At 37.5% G+C, this 18,055-nt stretch overlaps 1 protein-coding gene across 1 annotated transcript in view; it reads right to left on the reverse strand.

Annotated features, from left to right (window-relative positions):
- The window catches only part of PPP4R3A (protein phosphatase 4 regulatory subunit 3A), a 41,255-nt gene extending 23,695 nt beyond the window's left edge, over positions 1–17,560 (reverse strand). Inside the window, exons 1-3 of the mRNA XM_058844268.1 lie at positions 17,055–17,560; positions 9,716–9,771; positions 217–315 (exon numbers count right to left, since the gene is read on the reverse strand). Coding sequence (XP_058700251.1) covers positions 217–315; positions 9,716–9,771; positions 17,055–17,196 — 297 coding nt within the window. The 5' untranslated portion in view covers positions 17,197–17,560. The remainder of the gene's footprint in view (positions 1–216; positions 316–9,715; positions 9,772–17,054) is intronic.
- Between the last annotated feature and the right edge of the window lie 495 nt (positions 17,561–18,055).

An 18,055-nucleotide genomic window follows, 5' to 3' on the forward strand; every position in this document is an offset into this window, starting at 1 on the left:
AAGTACCCAAAACTTAGATTAGGTTTGTATTAAATTTCTGGAGGAACGAGAAAGTTTTCAAATTTAAAAATGCAAAATCTGGGAGAGCTGGCTGAAGCGGTAGTTTTTACTTTCTATCTACTATTGCTCAAATTCACCTCTCAGAACAGCCTTTAAGTTTTGAACACAAACATTAAAATTAATTAGGATGTTCAATCTTACATTTATCAAACTTACCTGACATATTTTTTCCCATATTTCATCACAACCCGCTTTTTCTTGAAAGCTAAGTGCCAAATCATAATTTTCAGCTTCAGACCACACAATCAAGGTATCCTTTAAAGAGAGGAAGAGTATTTTCAGGCAATATATTTCAGATTTTATTAACCTAAATAGTGTTTAAAGAGTAAAATTTTAAAATCAAAACAGCCTGACACCTAATTAGGACAAAACAAATGTAACCATCACACTTCATAAAATTTTTATATGTTTAATCATATGATTAAAACCATTCCTGCATAAATCAGAAAAAGTTTCAGAAAGACATCAAAAATTTTTGTTCTTACTTTATGTGACCATAATATTGTAAATCTCAAAAAGTTTGACTTAGAAAATGCACTTCAACCTCAAATGCATTCTCTAGTAAAATACAATAACAAAAGCAACAGATTTTGTAGGAGTTTATGTAACTGGTTTTTTTTAACGTCTCAGTTGGACCACATAAAACCGTACTTTTTCTGTAGGATCAAAGTTATAATATATATTTTCCTTTTTGTAGGCCTCAGAAGACAGTCTGCTACTGCACAGAATAGCTGTTTAAAAGCTAGTCCCAAGATGGCTACAAACTTTAAAGAAGAGAAACAGCACAGTTCGCTGCCTCGGACTACATGCACCCAGGCACGCAAGAAAGTTTATTCCAAACTACAATTCTGGAAGGAAGTTTTCCCCTACATTTCTAGAAATTACATGAAACCACGTTTAGCTATGTTCACTTCCCAGACACTGAAGCTCTCATCTACTTATTAGGGTAGTTCAAGAGTTTATCAGAGCCTTCGTACTGCATGCAAAAACAATATATGAAAGTGGAAGCTGATGCTGCAAACAGCAATGTCACATACTGACAAGGTGTTTGATGTAGTTTGCAGAGAGTCTACTAAATAACATTTAGAACAACTAATTAGAAATTAAAACTAAATTAATAAAAGAAGAAAATAAAATCAACATTGTTTACATGTATTGAATCAGGTTTTATTGTTAGTCTTTTGTCTGCCTGTAACAGCTGAAATATAGCCACAGTCAATACACATAGCTCCATGAAACTGCATTATTTCAGCTAAGTGCTAAACCATGCATTCACTCACTAGGACAAGAGACATGAGGATTTTTCTTATACATAAAATTCAGAATTTCTACTTCATTAAGTACAGATTTTCTTTAGAGTGGTATTAAAATGAATACTGACAATAAAAAGAAACCTTACATTTAGATTTTGATATGCACTTACCAGAAAACACCTTAAACTAAACTATAATCTAAACAGCACAATCAGCCAGCTCCAATGGGATTGTCAAGCAATACAATATAATCAATTTGCCATTACCAGAGCAGCTATACTGCTTCAGAGGCACTAATGGTTTTACCTTGTAAATGGCAAATAGTTTACCTTTTCCTTTTCCAAAGGGTTGAGGAAGAGGTGGTACACAGAAGAAAGGGATTTAGGAAGACCACCTCCAAAATACAAAAGGAAGAAAAAAGTCATAATTAATAGTGTATTCTCTACAAGACAGGTCATGGAGCACATTCTCTGGTAATAACAGATTGACAGCACCTGGTACTGCTGACTCCAATAGAGCAAAAAAAATCAGTTTACAAAAATCTGAAAAGTGATGGTCCCCAAAAAAATTATTTCTTTACCATATTTTAAAAACAGTATGTATCTTACTGCATATTAAGTGTCAGTATCAGGTTCAAATTCTAATACATTTATCTCTCCAACTGTACTTCTACTGCAGTAATTTTTAAGGCCACTCTTTCCTTAGCTTCACAGAGTAGTGCTTATTTATTAAAAAAACCCAAACAACCCTAACACCAAATTTTAAGTAGACCCTAGCAGAACTCGCAACATTCCCTTATAATTACATTTCCATCCAGGTGAAAATGGTTAGATTTACAAGCAAGTCATTTCCAAAAGACCAAAATGTATTTTGTTCTTGATAAAGAACACAATAACAAATGGGGAAATGACTGAAAGAACACTAGTAAGGGCAGTGCTATTTACTTTAACTGCTTATGTTTAATAAACAAAAGCTCTAAGTCTCTGAATAAAATTCAGGAACAGATCAAGACAGAGAAATGAAGGCAGGCTGAGAAAAATGAAAGATATAAAATTAAACCTGCATTTGGAAACTACAGTCACAGATGTAGAGAAGTGTATTTGGCCATAGCATAGCAATTTTCCCCTTTAACAAGATCATCTACTACTAAACATAGAAGCTCACACCTCCATACAGTCCGGGTTTTTTTCAGTTATTTCTTCTTTGTAAAACAAAGCAAAAAATTGCTTAAAGAAATCATTTGAGCAGCAGAACAATCATCTTCCAGTTTTTTTTCTCAGTATTAGAAAAGTGTTTTCCAATTTCCAATGTAAAAATTTGAAATTATTAGTATTTGTTGTCACATCACACAAGAATTTAATATATTATGGTTCCTCAACAGGAATCTATCAATTGCTACTCTCTGGATGATTTTTAGTAAATGGTATTTGTTTGTACAACCTATCTTGCATCAAAGAACTTTTAAAAAGAGAACATGAAACAAAAAGCAATTCACTCTCTTGCACAATATACAGTTTGTCTAACTTTAAATTCACTGTTACATGCAGACAGTTGTGACTACAATTTCCATTCTGTTAATCCTACAAAGCTTATAATCATAAAAAAGAATAGTACAAGACTTAGACATGTATGAAGAGCGAAGGAAATTCTAGATGGAGTTAAAGATAGAAGAACACCTCAATAACAGTCTACTTTCTGTTTATTTTATTGAAAGAAATCCTTGTATGTGCTTGATCCGACATTTCCAGTGTAAGCTGAGTCCACTAACTACTCTGGATCTCTCAGCTATGCAACTGGAGTATCTGTTGCTTCCAAATGTCAAACATTACTTCTTGAAACTCCAGAAAGCGACTGAAATTTCTTAATAATGCCTTCTCCGTTCAAAGAGAAAACAGAAGTAGGGATAAATATGCTTAGTAATAGTGGCAATTGCTCAGAGAGGTAAGGAGATATGTCTTGCACATTACATCTTGATGAGCATAACATCTTCAATTTTACTTTGATTCACAATAGCAGTTCTGGCTCAGCTGGATCAAAGACATGTCCTTTGTTGTTACATTTCTTATCTAGTTCTTTGTAAACAATTAAAATGTGAAACCGCAGTCTTAAATCATAGCTACACTGTGTTAACTGTCACAAACCTGGACAAAGGTTTTATTATTGAAGGATCTTATACTGAGTTCTCTGTGAGAACCTCAGCATTCTAGCTCCTCATATTTTCAAGATGCATCACAGTTCTTGGCAAGATCTTTTTTAAACATCATGATAATCAGGAGCTATTTATGTAGAGTTCATGATCTTATTCAAAGATTGAAAAATCATTTGCTGCTTTGCAAAAAAAATATTTTGACAATAGTGCCAGTTGGATATGTCACCATTATCTTAGCCAATGCAAAATTTGCTGTCTCTTTAGGACCATTTATATGAATTTGTTTTCTGTTACAATAGTGCTCATTATGACACAAAATGAGGAATTTTAAAATTTAACCAGAAGTTCTGAATATGGCCTCATTTTAGGAGATCTATGTACTTAACATTCCCGTAAGGCAGTATCAATCATTTCTATCAGTGGAGGCTAGCTTTGTACACTCTGGTCCTTAAAAGGGCACATCCCAAGCAAAAAATCAGAATACAATTGGTGATTCTTGTGCTGCTTCTCTCTCTGCTGGCCACATAAAGCTCATATGAAGTAAGTTCTGGTTAGTTAGAGGGGCTCCAGAGGCACTACTGTGTGCTACAGTTTTATTTGAGAAATCATGCCTCAGAATCTAACCTGCAATAATTTAACCCAGGAAATAGCAGAAATTGCACTGAAGAACAGTAAGGTTTAGTATCTACCCTATGGCTTTTCGTTTTTTTGAAACTATTGCCAAAAAGCTTCTGACCTACCTCAGGAGTAAAAAGTGTTTGATACATACTGTCAGTCTAAAGTTCTTGCCACAGCACTCCCTGAAGATCAACTTTTATTAGACATTATATCAGTTGTATTTAACTATTAGAAAGCTGATTAGTAGGTGTCTTGTACAGCACTCACACAGATCTCCAAAAGCAACCTCTGGGATTTTATCATGAAGAATTTCAGAGCAACTAGTATCCAGGATTTGATTCTGCTATGATTAAATTAACAAAACTGTTACTGTTTGATAATGGACTCTCACTACAGTTCACATCCAGGGACAAGTCTTCTCCGTAGCTCCAAAACATTCTCTTGGCAGCTCTATGAAATTCAATCTACACTCACAAAGTAGTGATGCCCTAAATTAGGTAAGTCTTTAATAAATTCTTGCTTTCAGCCTTAAAAAGCAATTGAATCTCTTCCTATGAGCCCTCACATGGTTCAGGCTTATGACACTTTCCACAAGGTGCAACACAGCCAGGCTGTTTCTTCACCTCCTGGACTGCCTGACTGCTAGCTCCTTATCTAATTCCTTAGGTTGTTTAGTCACAGACACTTCCCTGGACATACCAACCCACCTTTCAGCATCTTGCTATCTCAATATTTATAATCAAAAAGTACAGCTTCATCATTTCAGGTTTCTCTTTATGAATTAAACTACTTGGACTACCCAGGCTTTTTAAGTTAAATATAGAGTCAGTGTGGTAGGCTATGGCAGAATATTCAAGCTAAACAAACCCACCCAAGTAATGTAATATAAAGTTTCAATTCTGCATTTGGTTTCACTCACTTTTTCAACTAGAACCTGGATGTGCTAACAATTTATTCAAAAAACTAATTAACATGTCAAAGGCATACTCAAATTGTGTTCTACTAGCTTCTGTGAAAGCTCAACAGTTATACACAACTTTTCAATGAATTATTTCATAGCTGCATTTCCATGAATCACATGGAATAAAATCAGTTTATTAGTTCTGCAACAGAAACTTGATTTACTGGCTGTACTCAGCAACAGCACAAAAATCAGAATACACAGGAATTGTGACATGAAGGGACATGAAACGTATGTTAATTTAAAAGCGATGAACCGCCCCACCCCAAACCCAAGAGCAGCCCACCCTTCCCCTTGTTTATTCCCTCACCCCACAGAGCCACACACTTTTCCTTACTATCTTAGCTACGATATGCACAAATTTTATTGAAATAGTTTCACTGCTGGATTGCTTGTCATGACAGCAAAGGTATGAAGCTCATCTTCTCTGAGCATTTGGCCAGTGCCCTTTTAGATATTTTCAAAACTTGGCTTTTTTATTAAGAAGTCTGCTCTCCAATAGTCAAGGATGGCCACTTTCAAGTTACATAGCAATAGTAGCTGGATTAACTTCATCTTTTTATTCTTGTGAGGAACTGAAAAAAGAGACTGCAAAAGCAAAAGACACAAGACACATCTAGGGCAGAGGCAGGACTCTGTAGGTGGAAGCTGTAAATAAGTCTTCTTTGTATCAGGCACAGAAAGGGATGCAATACATACTTCATCACCGTGTTAGAGGATGCTCATGGATGCATCTAAAAAAGCTGAGGATACAGGTCTTTACTGTTCTATTTTTAAAGCATTGCCAAAGTATACTGGAAAGCTATACACCAGTCCACACCCATATCAGGTTTCTCCCTAGATAAATGCTACATGTATAGAAGGTTTTTTAATCATTTAGGGTTGAATAGGAATAGGTGTTGTCCTAATATACTAGTGCAATTATTTATTTTCTGAATAAAGATCACTTGTTTAAGAACAGCATCTCTGTCATTAACATTCTGAAATTTCAGTACCTTAAACCCCTCAACACACAATTAAAATATCTTCTACCTTTACCAGAATATTAAGAAAACAACCAACAACAGAAAAGCTAAGTATTTCACTTGTGACCCAAGCAATTCCTTGCATAATTATATTACTCTTACTAAACAAAATTTGCTTTTAAGGTGAATGCTACCACCTACTCAGTAATTAAATCCAGTAATATTCCATGGCAAAGTTATAGGACCATTATTGTAACATTAAAAAAAACAAAACACCAACAAAACTTAACATAGAGCTGTAAACAAGAATAAAAATCAGGTGCTCATGTGGCTGCACTGTGCAAATTTTGCTTTTTCTGAAGAAGTTTCTGCCTACAAATAGTACACTGACATGAGAAATAGTAAGTCCTGTTTTTGAGCCACAGGACATTGGTTTCTCAAGTTGTTTTATTTCTAGCTTTTTTTCCTCATATGGCTTCATTTCTTCTAGTTATAGTATAAATAGTGATGAGTTTGCCAGGAAGTGCATGGTTGAGAGCATCGATGAACTTCCACTGGTAGCAATTCTATGTTGCAGGATCAGATGCATAAACTTATCTTTCTTTTTGACCATGGCAGAAAATGGCTCTTCATTGTCACAGACTAATTCATTTGACTACTGAAAAGGTACTCAAAGACTATCTCTGAATTTCATGCTTTAATGAATTATTTCAAACCTCCAGATGGCAGGTAAGTTTGGGAAGACTGGGAACTAGACTGTGCAAACTGAAGAATCTCAGGTTGATGTATGAAAAATGAGTCCCTAAGCAGGACTCAAGATCTCCCAAATAATCTTTCTCTCCAAAGGCAGAAAGTTGTACTTAGCACCACAAATGACAGTCACTGCTTTCAATACTGAACACCAAGAAATATAAAGCAGACAACTGGGATAAAATCATACAACAAGTTCAGCTTCACAGGTATAGTTTTTGTTGGGTTTTTTGTTTTGTTTTTTGTTTTTTTTTTTTGTTGCAGTTTTGTTTTGGTGGTTTTTTTGGTGATTTGGTTGGTTTTCTTTGCTTTAGTTTCCAAGGGAACAGAGACAGCGAGGCAAATTTGTCCTCAGGTCTTCACAATAGCATTTTGATAAATAATTATCTAAGCTATCCAGTTATTAAAACACACATATGTAAACCATGAGATTGCATAATTTGTGGTATCAACAATTAACAAGACTATCTACTTCACACTAGCACTAACAGATCAGCATAGGTAGAAGGTTCTTTCACCAGTTGAAGGACTTCACTGTTTATCACAAAGGTATTAACAGGCTTCTTTTGCTGAAGGATCCAACACAACTGGCATAGCAAAGTTTCCCAAGAGTTTAGTACACGTTATCTCTCCTTGCTTCCAACCACAGACTGTTGCAGTCGATCCAGTAAAAGACTGTTTCTTCTTACAAGCCTCATGTCAGCTTAGACAAAAATCAGAACTCATCCATTTATTCCATTAGGTATTCAAAGTGCTCACAAGCTGCATGCTGCGTCACAGCAGAAATGCATGTGCTGCTGTGCACCCCTTAAAACAGCATGGAGGTTCACCCTCACAACAAAATTCTGAGATAAAAGACTGGTAAGATTGTAACACAGCCACTTGGAAGTTTTAAGTCTTAGATTTCTGGGAGATTTTTCTTGAAACTTTCTAAGTGCAACTAACAACAGCAGGCAAGCTGAAAAGCAAGTCTTCTATCTACAATTTCACTGGTAGTGAAGTGACCTAAGTGGCCTTCTGCAATCAAGAAGAAAGATCTCACTCACTCTACCATCTCAGTTCCACAAATGGATCCTCTGTAAGGTGGTTTGAAAGTTCTGCCAGCATAGAGAGTTACCAGTTTTTGAAGAGGGATTTGAAGTACCAAGTTGATTTTCTTGTGCTTTAGTAAGTTCAAGCCAGAGTTCAATGAGCAGAGCTGGAAAAAAACCTACTCTTTCTTTCAGCTGCTAAGCTCCAAGCTTAGCTCATATGGAATCAGGTTTAAACTCTGAACTTGCCTTTTACTAAGGGAAAGGATAAGTAGGCCTCACACGAAAGAAAACAGGCTACAGAACATATTTAATGCACACACCAAGAAACATTTGGTATTTCTAAGGCTCAGAGTGGAGCCCGATATCCAATCTATATTAGAAACTGGTTGGCTTAAATAATATGAACAATCCATTTGCAAATACAAATTTCTGTCTATGCAGCATTTGACAGCTTTAAAAACAGCACTTTTCCTTCTCCAGCACAGAGAATGTACAGCGCTGTTCCAACAGGACAGATTAATGTTAATTATTTTTATTTCTCTAACCATGTTTCCACAATGACCAGTATGCTTTATGCAGCACTAGATTACAATATACGCCTGACCCGGAGGAGGAAATGCTGTTACACTGTCTGGCATGTGTGGTGGTTTGCACCAATCTTACAATTTTATGCCTACCAGAAGAAGCTTTCATGTCTGATGTGGCATAAAGCAAATTTAGACAGAGAACTCACTCCTCAGTGCTCTTCTAACCGATTAAAGCCAGCAAAGCAAGTTTACACCAGATCAGCACTTTATGCCATAGAGCTGTGAAATATTCTGTGTCACTCCAGGGTTTTAAAGCTCAAGTTACTGTATCACAGAACCATGACCTCAAGCTAGTCAGGATTATAGCTAAAACTTAGTCTGCTTAGCATTTTTGCAGGTCTTACACTCTGGAATTGATTCTCCAGACCCACAATGGCCTTATCATTTGTTCAGTATGGGCTGCTTATACACTGCATTACGAATATATCAAGAGATAGATACAGGTTAAATTTTTTAAGGAAGGGTATTTTTAGCCCATACTGGTTCTCCCCATTTATTTAAAAATACAATCATACAAACAGCTGCAGTGACACAACTACTAGGACTGCTCGTGAACAAAACAACAGTATATCCATTCCTGTAATAAACTATTAAAGCTGAAAGACTGGAAAGTGTTTTAATACATTAATTGTACCTGACAAGATTTTAACAAGTCTGAGCTGACCAAACAGGCAACAAAATACAATCTGGCTCAGCATTTTTAAACCTGTAAGGGCAATTCCCAGCATCCATGAAATAAGCACAGGAGATAACGTACAAAACCTACACAGTTCACTCCTCAGAAGCATTCTTTAGGGGCTCACAATGTATGGCTTAAGTAATAGAAGCAATGTGCTTCAAACTGAAGGTGAGAAGACGCTTTTATGCACACAGAATGCTCTGGAGCAGTAGTAACCCATACCCACCTTCTGAGTAAAAGATAAACAACGGTTAACATGTAAATAGCTTTAAAGCCTTCTAGTCTTTCCTTGAATAAAAATACATTTAAAGTTATAGCAGCTGAAATATAAAGAAAAAAGACAGATGATACTAAGTTTCAGATACTATAACCCTCAGTAACCTCAGCTACTTTGTGGTTGCTCCAACTATGTTTTGACTGTCTCCTCCAAAGCAATTTCTGTTGCAAAACAGAGTGTATAACTTCACAAAAAATGCAGAGAAGTAACATATGATCATGTAATGGACAAAAATGGTGCAAACTACTCTGCCTATTTTTGGCACAAGAACATAAAATATAACTTGCAAGAGAGGCAAAAAAATTACTATATTGCTACACTGTTGGTTGTATACTCTTAAAGACCCTGCCTTTAAACATGAGGAAAAGATAAGTATGTTTACCTGTTGCTTCTGGTATGCAGTGTTCGGATTAATTTTGGACTCCAAAAGAAGAGAGCCTAGAAAAAAAAAAGTTCCACTTATTTATATGTGTGCTAAAATTTTAATCTTCACATGAACTTTCTTATCACTCTTTCCTTGATCAACAGTAAGTCTCTTAACCCCTACCCTTGAGCTTTATATTTCATTTGTCCCTCAAAGATATTGTTCACATAGTATAGAATAATGCTCTGAGGACTGAATTTTAAACCTTTCTTATTTTGAATAATAACTTTTCCACAGAATATTTTTTAGACATGTTAAAGTCTTAAGTCAGCATGCCAAAAGAATTTCAGTAACATTCCAGAGATTACCTATGGTTGTTTTGTGTGAAAATTCTAATAATGTGGCATTTATACTTAAAGGTTACCTAAAACACTTATTTTCCTAGAAACAAATGCTTAGAGCAGCAACCATTGTGACTGCTAATACCAGAAAACTTCCCATAATACACTCAGGAACAATAGTTTCACAGCAGGTTTTACTGATGTAAGACACAGAACAGCAATTCCATTCTCATGTCTGTGTCTTCTTTCCCTTCCTTTTGCATGTTAGCATCCTCATGTCATATTTAAACAACCTGAAGCACTGACCTATGCAAAAACAACTTTTAAAACTGACTTTATTTTTGGACCAATCACTTCCTTCATCCACCTTGCTACTCAGCTGCACTAATGCCAGTGCATGACTAACTCACATATCTGCGGAGCTTCACTCAGCTTACATGAAGAAATACTGATAAATTAACTTGCATTGTCAACCATATAATTAAAATGTAAGGCTACAAGCACCCCTTTAAAGTGGCATTTCTCCATTTACTTGCCTGGTTAAATTCAGGCTTTAAGAAAAGTCCAAACTTTCTCTAAGAAAAGTGTTAACTTCTCAGTTTCATCACTATAGTTCTAAGGCAAATGTATAATTCAAATATGAGCTGCTCCCCATCTGTTCATTCCTTAGCCTGGACTGAGACAAGGGTGCTGCCCTGACCCAGGTGCAGCACCTTGCACCCCATGAGGTTCACAAGGGCCCACTTTTCAAGCTTGTGCAGGTCCATGTGGATGGTATTCTATCCCTTAGGCATGTCAACCACACCACTGCAGCTTGGTGTCACCTGTAAAACTGCTGAGGGTGCAATCAATCCCTCTGTCTGACACTGATGATGATGTTAGCCCTGGGGATGTGAGGGAAGAGACTGAAGAACCAGATCACAGAACTTCACTTGCTGTAAGAGTGGTGTATCATTAAATAATTACATAAATATCAGAACATTCCATTGTCTGATGAGAAAGGTTACTACTTGACGAATTTAGAAGCTTTACCAATGATTTTTATATCCACTAGCTTACTATGTATGTGATCATCAGATACAATTAAGTATTTTTTTTCAAATTAATGTACCTGTGAAGGCTGCTTGTTCCTAACTTCTGAGTCTGTTGTTCTACAAGAGGGAGCCTTCACTAATGAAGTTGGCTTGAGAAGCTATCACCCTGTCTCAACTGCTCTTGGAGTAAAAGCTGTTTACAAACTCAGATAAAATTCAACAACAAAACTGAAATAAATACCCCTCAAGGGAAAACAAGACACACAGAAAAACCTCCCTTGCCTCAGCCCAAATATACTATTCAGGTTTTTTGGAGTTTTTCCAGTTTTCTGACATGCACCAGCTCTGTTACCAAAGCAGCTTATTTGCTTAAGTGTAACTGCGTAAATAAAGAAAAAAATAATCACAAACCATAGAGCAGGACAGAGAAGGAAAACATCAAAGATGGGGTTTACAGACTAATCCAATACATCGCTCATACTTTGGCCATAGTCTCAAGCATTGCATTTTGAGTTTGTCTAATGAACATCTAAAATCAGCCTTTTCCACTACAATCATCAGATACAGAGTCAGTCGTGTTTTCAAAGTCTCAGCTTTTACTACACGACGTCTTAGAATATTATTTGTGCTATTAAATTGGTTGACAAACTCCTATAAAGTCTTTACTTTCTAGAAATATTTAATAGTAGCAAGTATGAACTAGAATCTTCTAAGAATCAAAAGTAATTGATAATTTCAACATCGTATTTTAATGGCTGAACACAGACCTACAGACATGTAGGTCCCAACCTTAGAAGAATATCATACATAACCTGAACGCCATGTTTGACAAAATACTATTTAAAAAACTGAAAATGACTGAATGCAGACACTTCATTTTCCAAGCTAGAAGCAGACAATAGAAAATTACTTCTTTACTAGACTTACCAAAAAAGAGCATTTCCTCTTGTCTACTAAACCTGATGCTTGCAGGAAAGACAAATCAAGCTTTTTAAGGCTTGAATTGCTTCTCACTACCATATGATTCAACTTACTCCTCACCATTTTAGACAATAACTAGAAAAATATTGATCTGGAGATAGAAACATACTGAAGGGTAAATTGTGCTCTATAACTAGTAACAGCCCCAAATCCATCCTTCTGGAGAATAAGATGCTCCATTTTCGCAGTAAGTTCCCCAAAAAGGGTTCAACAAGTCAAAGATCAGTGACTAATCTACTAGTTAGTTCAGTGAGTTTATTTCATACACTAAATTTTACAGGATCAGACCCCTTCCTGTTATGAGGCAATGTTAAACCTTTGTTACTTGCATGTGGAAACCACACAGTAGCAACAGATGTGTGAAACACAGATATATTATTTAGAAAAGATTACAGAAATGTAACACACCACAAATAAACTTCCATTCAAAGTCATTATCACTTGTCTGAGATGCTTCTGTCATAAGCATTACTTTCTATGTAGGTATTTTTCCATTGGTACTATCCTAGAAAATGTTAAGACCATCCAGTCTACTTCATAAAAATACACCAACAAAACTTCATCTTGACCTAATGACTATTCAAAGTTAGGTAAGACCTGAAAACTCACCTGTATGCAAGCTATGTTTTTAGTAAATGTTCCAAAATCATGCAGATCTAGTTACTTTTTAAATTACAGCATTGAATGAATTTGTAGAGGTAACTGCAAAACACCGAAGCCAAAAAATAATCCCTAAAACCACCTATAAAAAAAGAAAACTGACTTGCAGAATTCTTTTACCTGCCACTGTAATGCAATACAGCACAGCTGGGGGTTTTGTTAGTAGAAAACAACATTCTGTGCTGCAGAAGGAATGTGTGTATAGGGAAGGACTTGCTCAAAAAAGATCACATACAGATATTCAATGCTATTTTCAATCCTATTTAGAGACATCAAATATCCAAATTCAACAGTCTTATTAAACAACAAATTTGTAGCTTTGTTTACAAATATGCATTTGGAAGAGACCAGTTAATGTGGAACACTGCTCCTCTCCCACCAAACTGCTACATAGAGTCTTCCTCAAAAGCAGAAAAAAAAAGTGCTGCTCATTACCCCCACCAGTATAAACATGTTTACATTTAAATGAAAGTTTAAATTCCAGAGCTGCTTCTTGCAAGATGCACACAGAGGTTTAAGTTCTGCAATCAGTTCTGCTGCAACTGAATCAGAAACTAATCCTCAGAAACAGCTCAAATTGTTTTTGTAGAAATTGTAGAAAGTGTTCTACAATTCAAAGAGAATATTCCTGAGTCTAAGACACTTCCGGAGGGTCAAACACAAATATTAAGGAAAGGGGAGAACCAGGAGAAAAGCAACAAAATCATCTTCCCCCATTCTTTTTTTTATTTTGATCAAAGATAAACAATGTGTTGCTTGCCTAAAAACAAGCCAATAAAATCAGTCCCTTGAGTTTGAACAAGGTAAAAAAAACTTAAGCCAAGTTTTGTCTAAGCCTGCTAGCTGTACAGGTTTACTGATATCTGAACTACAGAAACAGCAAGGATAGGTGCTTGCCCTTTGGCAGAAGTCATTAACATAGAGAAGCAGCAAACTGCAACTTCTGAATGAAAATTATGAGCATTCCTAAAAGAGAGCTCACAAATATGGCATGTAATGGAGGGATTAACTTTCAGATATAGGACCAGTAAGTTTTAATTAAAGGTTTAAGCTTTTAAATTAACACAAATTACTTGAACAGAAACATTCTCTTTAGAGGTCACTTTAGTCATCTGGGCTCAGAAAAAAAAAGGTGATCTGAAACCATGCAGTAAACCCCAAGAAGCACAAAGATATTTTAAGAATAAGGTGGGCCACTGTAGCCTAAAATGCCATGTCAGAAACAGGTAAGAAATCAAAGGCTTCTGATGACACAAAGAAACTCACATGGTAGGTGATAATTTGTAAGAAAATATTTCACTCTTGCTCTGCTGCAATTCAAGTAGAATACATTACAACTAGGAATCACACAGAGAAACTTTCCAGGGTTTTAAAGAAAAATTGAATAGCTATTAAAGAGTAAAAAAAATTACAATTTCATGCTTCAAAGCATAATATATCTGATATGAAAGCAGTTTATGGTATTTCTGTTTTAAAATTGATTATTCCAAATTGTCCGCAACGACTCTTAACAGTTTAGTGCCTGGCAACATTAGACATGCAGCTAGTAACATAACTCACTCATCTACTCTAAATTATTTTCTGTTTTGATGGTGTTAAACACCAGCACAACTTAAAAAAAACACTCCTACAGATAAAAAAGCCTTTTACTCACTTGTTATTCCTCCAGTTCCAAATGATAGCTTACACTGGACGTGGCATACTGATTGTACTTGCCTTATCTGAACACCCTGACTGCACTACAAAATCGCAACCATTTGTAAAGCAGCCTACTACACCAAGTCACAGCTGCAAAATCCAAAGAATGAACCGTGTGCTAGCCCACATAGTCAGCCAAAGAAAACACTGGTAATTCTGCTGTTGATCTGTGCACAGCCAAACTGCTCCTTTAACAGGAGTGGGAATTTCCCACACACATAAGAAGGAACTACTGCTGACATCCCCAGCACCTCCCCTACTCAGGAAATGGAGCCTTCACCTTCAGGCAGATCCCGAGGTTTTCTGTCAGCTTCCTGGAGTAAGTCAGTAAGAATATGCCAGTGTGCACAGGATGAATCTCAGCTCAAAGGCTAGGAAAAGCTGGTTTAGAAATGCAGGAAGGAAGAAGTTTCATTGTGGAAAGAGGAGAAGCTGACAAAGAAAGACAATACAAGAATGCAATGGAAACATAGAGGCAAATGGTGTACAGTTCGGTTCCTACTACCTGTATGTCTTTGTTAGCAGGGAAAAAGTTAAAAATCACAGTCAACTATTTCATTTAGTTAAAAAAGCATGCAAGGAAACACAAACTGCACAGTATATAAAGCACAGGTATGGCATTACCTTTTTCCAAATTATTTGCTTACATGTAAAAATGACTATTTGTCTTCAAAATTAGCACACAAACAATAGACATTGGGAGTAAACAAAATATAAATCAAATTTTATGAGGTGTTTACACAAGCAAGTTAGAAAAACTAGCCTATTAATAGAGTGCACATTTACCCAGGACTGATACTACCTACTATATTAAGAACTTTAACTCTGTGTATTAGTCAATACTTTGAAGAACAAAGTACACAGATGGAGAGAGGTCTAAAGTGTATATCCTACCAAATAAACATCTGTGCATTAGGTGCAATTAGTAAATCTGAGACAGTTCTGCTTTGATTAGAGTATCTCAGCTATGCAAGATAAAGCAATGACTTAATTTTAGTTTTTATACCAATTTGTATCTTCCTTCTTAAAGATGTTCATTTACAAGGGAGCTGGCAACAACAGTTCAACTCAGTTCAGTCAGTCTGAAGCACACATATCCCACTGAAAGTTAATAAATGGGTTTTAGTTCGAAAGAGCTATTTCTTCTTCACAAGCAGGTTAGGAACCGCAGATCTTTTGATTTATTTTCGAAAAACATTTTTAAAAAATCAAACAAAAATCCCCCAAACAACACCACCGCAAAACAGAAAATTTTTAATGCACAGGAGACATGACAGGCTTTTAAACATAACCAAACAACCATGTAGGCAGCCAGGACAGTATCTATGACAAAACACACTGTAAAAATTAGCCTAAAAATTTAGTGATTACTTTTTTAATTCCCCCCTCATGTTGAAATTAAACTAAATCTATTCCCATTTTGAATGTTTTCTCTTTCACTATGAAGCTGCTCAAGGTTTAAATGCATCTTCCTCACTGTAATATAAATAAAAATCAGGTGTCAGTTTAACCTTTTAAAATAAAATCAAGAAACTACAAGATCTCTCTGGGGACTTAGCAGAAGCTCAGTTACCAAATCCTGGTTAGATGACTGATTCCTCCAAATCAGTTTTGATCTTTGCCGTAGAGATTACATATTGTACAGTTTATCAGAACTTTCTCAAAAAGTAAGGATTAATGATTCTCAAGTTGCTTTTCATCCTACTCCCTACAATAAAAAAGCTCAGTAAATAAAATTACAAGGTCTGTTGACAGTCAAAAGCTACAATTAGATCAACAAGTCGCTAAATACAGTACTTATATATCTAATGAAGTATTAAGTCATGCACTGACAGACTTTAAAAGCCAAATGGTACAAGCTTGATACTGTGAAGTACATATTTTAAAATCACTGATCACAGCAGTCATGAACTCAACCAACTGTCAAGACTAGCCCAAACATGTAGCTACAGGGCTAGATATTACTACTTAATATATACAACTGACATATGTTGCCAGAAAACGTGAAAGAAGTTAATCTATAATTTTAAATTTATTTTCAGGAAAACCTAGAACCACTGGAGGACTGATCACTCCCATTCCATTAAAAAAAAAAAAAAAAAAAAAAAAAAGCGTCTCTGAAAACGCTGTTCTGTCCATTGTATTGTCTTTACTACCATAACCGTACTTTGAAAACCGTTGGTAGCTGTTAGAATGTTTTACATAATTCTAAAAGCTACCAAAGAAAAGGGCAGATGGAAACAGAAGGTTGTTAGCCATCCAACGATTTTCTAAAAACAAATACTAAAAACCAAAGTCTAAGTTTTGAACAACTTCCATGGGGGGATCGCTTCCAGAAACATCCAATGACCAGTTTTGAAACAAGACCAGTAGATATCAAACCCATGCAAGATTTACGACACTCGAACGCCTTTTGCATGCAACACTGTATTCAATAAATGCCTACTACGCTTGCACTTGATGGCAATCTTCTGTTTCTTTCACTTGGCCTAGCACGAATGAACCCGGGTTACTGCCTACTTGCTTTTAGGAATACCATTTGAATTATGCAGCAGAACATTAAGGCAACAGACACAAAGCTACACCCAGTTCCTTTTCTGGGTAGGACGAGGAAAGACTGTACCTTCAGCCGTACACACTTACCATCACTCTCTGCCCTGACTAGCAGGGACATGCCCTTGAGCCTCTCCACGTAGCAAGAGGACACATGCCCTGTGCCTCGATCATCCCACTGGCGGTCCTCATTTAGCGTGTAAACCTTCACCCTCCGCCGGGTGTCCGTCATCCTGCCGCCTGCCACACCGCAGCCACCACTCTGGCTTGCAATCGCTGGAGGAGCAGAAGGCTGGTCGGGGGCCAGGCCCCCCTCTGGGGAGGGGAGCGGGAAAGAAGGGAGCAGCCCCACACGGGCACGCCAAGCAAGCTCTTCTTACACCTCTTTAGTGCCCCAACGGGATCCTCATTATCGAGGGGAACAGAGGATTGGGGAGGAGGGGGAAACAAGAGGTGAAGATGTGAAAAGGGGAGCTGCTCTTTCAGCTACAGTCAGACGCTGCACAAAAGGCGAGTAACCCTAGACAGGGAGAGCCGCAGAGAGGAGAGAGGCTCCTTGCAGGGAGAAGGGCAGGCAGGAGAGACGGTGAAAGAGATCCCGGAGGAGAAGCGGGTCCACGGTAGTGGACTACAGGCGGCCCAGCGTGACAGGAGCAGGCGTTGCTGGAAGCCGGAGCCCTGCCGAGGAAAACAGGGAGGAGGCTGGTGAGGCCGGAGGGAATCAGAGGAAGGGAGGCAGGCGGGAGAGGGGCCGCTCGCCCTGGCCTGTAGCCCGGCTCTATTGTGCAGCAGCTGCCCAGGCCCGAAGCCCCTCGCTCGCCGTCCGTCAGCGCGGGGCTCAAGGAGGAGCCGCCCTCCTTCCCGCCTGTGGCCTGCGGACACTGCCCGTCCCGGGACGGGGTGAACGGCCGGCTGAGCTCAGCGTCCCGTCTTCCCCATGGGCTCCGGTCGCAAGCGGCGCCTTCACTCCCAGCCTGACTCCGCCGCCATGTTCTTCTTCCTCCTCCTCCTCCTCCTCCTCCTCCTCCCGGTGCTGCGGCGGTTCAGTCCCGACCACCCTGCGCGCCTTGCGACGTGGCTGCAATTCCAGG

The sequence above is a fragment of the Poecile atricapillus genome, chromosome 1 (genome assembly GCF_030490865.1).
Source record: "Poecile atricapillus isolate bPoeAtr1 chromosome 1, bPoeAtr1.hap1, whole genome shotgun sequence".
NCBI lineage: Eukaryota > Metazoa > Chordata > Aves > Passeriformes > Paridae > Poecile > Poecile atricapillus.